Here is a 5,921-nt window from a genome sequence, read left to right as displayed (position 1 = left end):
TGAACTTAGTTGAGATATTTTTGTTGCTCATTCATTGATTTAGGTTCAACTAAGGTGACATCTTTATTCTCCGCGTACAAGAAACCTTTGATTTTCAAAATTCAAACTATTTGGTTTGACCGGCATATCAATCTATCATTGACCTTTATTTATAAAGTTGAATACGATTTTCATTGGTATTTTTCTAATTGCACGGATAAGCTATTTAAATAATATATGTTGAAATTGTAGGTTTTTGGATAATAAATTATTTACTTCCCATTTTACATAATAATAATTGATATCTAGATATTACATATATATTTAATATTATATAGCTGAAGAAATATAATGCTTTTAAGGAAATTTAAATGCTATATTATTTAAATAATTACAAGGGTCAGGGCATTCTCAGTCCGTCCCTCATGCATATTTCTATAATTATACTAAAAAATACTGTATTTCTATCTCATGTTAAATTAAATAATGTTTTTTATACCTTATCATTACAGTTTTCTCTCGTCTCTACTCAACAAATTCAACAAATATTAAAATATAAATAAGGGCAAATAAAGTTTCCCCAATTTACAAAAAATCACTACATTTTCTCTATTCACTGTATTTTCGAATTTTAAGTAAACACACGAGTGTAGTTTTTGTTGGAACAACTTTTTTTTATTAATTGTGAAATTGTTATGTGAGAAACTTGAACAATTTGTTACGTAAGAGACTTGAACCTAAAACCTCTAACCCCTTCGCATTTTAAAGGTATCGCTTTTACCAATATGCCACCGACGCTATTGAGACTATTCACCCATTTTCAGATTAAAAACCGAAATGAAAACATCAGTACAAGTCTACAAGTAAAGTATCGTATTCACCATCCAGCAATATGCTTACAATTACAGATTACAAAAACAAAAAGAATCTTGAGTATTCATGCATAAAGTTACACACAAATTAACAACCTACTTATACAATATCCACATCTCTTGCATCTTCTTGCCTATTGTTACCACCTGTACTCGTTTTATTTTTAAACGATCTTTGCGCGCTAAATAACCGACCAAACGTGCTTTTCGATCTGGGAACAGTTTGCGGTCCTCTGTAACTACCACTGTCTCTCTTTTCAAGTTCTTCAGATATCGCCTTCATAATATTCACAAATTTTCTTCTGTATGTTGGATACCTTGATATCGACTTCGTTATCCCTTGCAACCTTCATAATAAACCAACCACCAAGATATAGTTTATTACTTTATTATTCTAAAAAGATTATAAAAAATATGTTGACAAGTCGACTCAACTTGTTAAACTTACCTTCTAGCTATGGCTTCAAGTTCAGCCCGTCTAAGCTCAGACTCGGGTGGCGGGCCTATGTCGGCATTTTTCAACTTTTGTGGATTACCAATCAACAAAACTAACTTGCCCAAATAGACTTCTTCAGATTCTGAGAGATTTGATGCTTTGATTTGGTCTTTAATGACTAAAAGCGGGTTCAAGAACCAATCGTAGAACGTGTCTTTTGGTCTGTTTGCCCAAGTTATCTCAGTACCGTTTTCCGCTGATGTGAAAATAAGCAAAATATATTCATAAAAAATGAATCTTTTTTTTGTTATAAAAGCAAACTGAAATACAAAGATAATGAGGTTTTGTGTACTTACACATTATTAAACCAGGAATACCGGCTTTTGCGGAGCGTAAGAGTGATTGGTAGAGACAATAAGCGGGTAGAATAACGGATTGTGGATCTTCGATCTCTTTTACGGTTATTAATCCATTCAAAACCAAGAATTCACCTTGTCGACGACATTCTTGGAAAAAGCTATCAAGCAACTACACAAGTAGTACAAAAGTGAGTTATTAAAGAAAAGAAAAGAGTCGGGGGGGGGGGGGGGGGGGAGGGGGGGTTGGAATATGAGCAAACCTCCAATGGCTTCAATTCAATCATGGGGTTTCGCACTGATCCGGACCGTGAAGGTGCTTTTTTTAATGAGCCCGCCCTAGAAAAAGAGCTTGAAGCAGATAATCCAGGGTTACGCCTATATTTAGGCCTGTTAAAACGGAATATATTAGTAAATTTACTTTACATGTTAATGCAAAATTAAATTAATATGAGTGTGTGTGTATATAAATACATATATATAGGTGTGTGTTCTTTTCAAACCAATGGTATGTTGAGAACCGCAAGAATCACATAAGACACATGATTTCTCTTCAATGAAAAATGCAAAGTTGAAATATGAACGTATAATTGTATACGCATCTCTCTCCATTCTATCTTTGATTTTATCTCCTCTCTCTTGAATTTCTTTTAATAAATAAAAAAAAGTGCACATATGCATACATGCATTTAGAGAATATACCATCAGGTTTATATTTTTTTAAAAAAATCTTAAATATATTGAAATCTATTTTAGTCATTTTATATAATAAATAGTATAAGAGTTGGCATGGTTCAAGCAGTTCTCAACATATTATTGGTTCTTAAATGAACACTCTCCTATAATACACACGCACACACATATATATACATAAAGATATAGATATTATTACTTGGGAAAGCAAGATCCTTCAGGCATGTCAAGAACATCATTGCTATATTCATCAAAAATCGATAATGCAGCTACAATATAGCGAAGTCCCATAAAGAAAGACGATTCCTGTTTCCACAAACGCAAACTAGTTTACCTCAAGTTCTTTATTGATCAAAGACATGGCAAAATTCGACCCGATTATTCATGAATGGGCATTGTGCTTTATTTCTGATAGGTCAAATGGATAATACAAAAAACTTACCTAAAAAGGAAATGGGTCAAATACTCAAGCGTCACCAAAAATGTATTCTTAATTTATACAACATCCTAAACTGTTTTCTTCACTAAACTACATTGTTTTTGTAATAGTATAGTTTTTTTTGGATCATATTTAACACATAGTATTTTTTTCAACAGTTGGACAAAAAGTGTTTTTGAGTCTATCCGACCCATAAAATTTGGCTACTCTTCAAGAGAAATAAAAAAGATGCAACTTTGACTTCTGAGGTCAAACTTGATAAGAGGTTTAGTAATAATAACCTGATACACGATGACGGAAGCATACAACCCGAGGGCGAGACCAGAGAGCATGGAGGCTAACAAGGCTCCAGCTACAGCCAATGGCCATAGCAAGATGGCTAGCCCCGCAAACGGAACACAAATAGTCTCCAAGAACGGGCCTTCTCGGCCAATACAATCTTGAAACAGACGACGCCATCCTTTGAACAACATGTATGGACTTTTCAGTGCAGCTATAATCGTGATCACTGGAAAGTCAACAACGAGTCCAAGTCCCCCGAGTATAATCGCCATTGGAAGATTAACCAACCTGTATAAACGTACTATTCTGTTAATCGACAACAAACTACTATTTTAGAAAACATTATGTAAGTTTCAAGAATGAAATAATATCAAACCTAATCTCGATTTTACCCTCGGGCCGGCCTTCTTTGAGTTCATGCATCAGTGAAAAGTATGAATATAAGCATACATCTTTCAAGTCCCTAATAAATGTAAAGCTCCATTGAACAGTGTCCCAAGTTCCATCCTTAAAAACACATTTGAACAAAACCTTAATCTAACAAACAAACAAGAAAGAAACAACATGTGCAACTTATTGTAGTATGCTTAGACGCTTACTATAATGCAATGGATAAACTGATCCTTTTTCCCTTCACCGACGGCTTTAAAAGTCCCAAACATCGGCCCGAGGAAACCGTAAGCTAAGCCACCAAAAATGCTACCAAGAACAACTGCAACAGGCCAAGAAGCTAAGACGGGTGTAAACAACACGACCATAACCACTTTCATCACCGGCCCTAATCGTTTAGCACTGCAATTAAAGAGATATGGCACAAAAACTTTATAAACACAAACAAGTATTTCAAAATTTCAACTTTTCAAGAATTAGAATGGTTAAAGAATTAGGGTTTGGATCAAATACAAATAAATTAACGTGCTGGTAACTATGCAAGTCAAGTAGTGTAATTATATATACAACATACTGTAATTATAGTGTAGTGTAATTACACTACTTGATTCACACAGTTAGCACGCTTTTTTAATTTGTACTTTAACTTTCCCCGGTATAAAGAATGTACCTCAATATGCAAAAGTAACTCCATACAACATGTGCTGGCCAAAGGCTGATTACAACAGCAGAGTTTCCAATTGTCATAATAATACATATTATTGGAGCTAAAATGATCCCTGAAATCAAAGATTCAATTTTTAAAACATACCCATAAAATTTAGCATTCAAGAAACAATTTTTACAGCATACCCATAAAATTTAGCATTCAAGAAACAATTTTTACAACATACCCATAAATTTTAGCATTCAAGAAACAATTTGTACAACATACCCATAAAATTTAGCATTCACGAAACAATTTTTACAGCATACCCATAAATTTTAGCATTCAGGAAACAATTTTTACAGCATACCCATAAAATTTAGCATTCAAAAAACAATTTTTACAGCATACCCATAAAATTTAGCATTCAAGAAACAATTTTTACAACAAAATTTAGCATTCAATAAACAATTTTTACAACAAAATTTAGCATTCAAGAAACAATTTTTACAACATACCCATAAAATTTAGCATTCAAGAAACAATTTTTACAACATACCCATAAAATTTAGCATTCAAGAAACAATTTTTACAACATGCCCATAAAATTTAGCATTCAAGAAACAATTTTTATAACATACCCATAAAATTTAGCAGTCAAGAAACCATTTTTACAACATACCCACAAATTTTAGCAACCAAGAAATCTAATTTAAGTTAGTTTAGTTCTAATTTCAAATGGGTATTGACATAAAACCCCAAATAGACCCTCACTTCAGTTCAAATTAGCACTTAATACATCAATTCTTGCAAAATACAAAATAACAAGATTTCAAGATTGAACCTTTAATGAAGCCAAGGCCCAGAAGACCAACAAAGTAAGGCAAGAAGAGGATGAATTGGCCTAAAGATTTCCAAACCCCTTTTGGAGGTTCCATTTGCAGCAGCGTCAACTCACTTCGGATCTCAAGAAACCCACATCAAGTTCCGACCCGAATCTTGCAAGCTCAAACACAACCACAGATATATTTAAAACACACAGATCTTTCTGTCAAGTGAAAAAAAAAAAGATCTTTAATAGTTGAAAATGAAGTTCTGGAGCATACAATACGCTTCCATTTAATGTATTTTATTAGATAAAATATGAATAATACACCCCATAATAGTAGGATAACCATGTGGGCTATTTGAACATGTGTTAATGGAATTCAAATTATAGAGAATCTGGTTTTTTTTTTTGTTAAAAAAAGTTTATTGGATTTTAATAATCCCAGTTGATTGGTATTTGCCGATAATAATTCTTATTCATTTTATTGTCACTGACGGTTTCAATTTAAAAAAAGTTGGTTGCCAATGGTCCCTCATTAAAAAGGGCTTAACAGCGTTATACATTTTTTCCGAATTTCAAACCAATGTTTTAGGGCTTTTGATCGAAAGAAGGATACGAGTCAATTGATATAAAACTAAGTTGAAACAGTGCTCCAAAACTTTGAAACGATGCTTCAATTCGGGAGTTTGAACTTCCAATTAACAAAAATCAAGTCGTTTGGATCACCGTTTCGAGTTAAGTTTTGCATCAATTGATTCATATCCCCTTCCGATCAAAAGCCCTAAACATTAATTTCATATTCGGCAAAAAGTATGACGTCGTTTAGTCCTTATTAAAGAAGGACTATTTGCGGCCAACTTTTTAAAATTTGGAACCGTCAATGATGATAAAATGAATATGAATTATTACCGATCGTCAATTGATATTATTAAAATTCAATAAACCTGGAAAGAGATTAGATGAGATGAGATGAGATGAGATGAGGTTTCTTGTAAACTG

At 33.0% G+C, this 5,921-nt stretch overlaps 1 protein-coding gene across 1 annotated transcript; it reads right to left on the bottom strand.

Moving 5' to 3' along the window:
• Positions 1-951: 951 nt before the first annotated feature.
• On the bottom strand, positions 952-5,128 carry LOC143603763 (putative membrane protein At3g27390). The gene is made up of 10 exons (XM_077080468.1): positions 4,938-5,128; positions 4,118-4,226; positions 3,657-3,849; positions 3,434-3,564; positions 3,057-3,345; positions 2,536-2,642; positions 1,907-2,033; positions 1,644-1,815; positions 1,300-1,543; positions 952-1,198 (listed from the first exon to the last, which is right to left on the bottom strand). The coding sequence occupies exons 1-10, from the start codon at positions 5,029-5,031 to the stop codon at positions 952-954; spliced, it is 1,713 nt and encodes a 570-aa protein (XP_076936583.1). The 5' UTR covers positions 5,032-5,128.
• Between the last annotated feature and the right edge of the window lie 793 nt (positions 5,129-5,921).

Source organism: Bidens hawaiensis, unplaced genomic scaffold, assembly GCF_021521415.1.
Source record: "Bidens hawaiensis isolate Kalapana, Puna unplaced genomic scaffold, B.hawaiensis_p1.1 tig00062636_1, whole genome shotgun sequence".
In the NCBI taxonomy this organism is placed as follows: Eukaryota; Viridiplantae; Streptophyta; class Magnoliopsida; order Asterales; family Asteraceae; genus Bidens; species Bidens hawaiensis.
The sequence above is the reverse complement of the archived record's forward strand: the minus strand, read 5'-3'. Positions and strand labels throughout refer to the sequence as shown.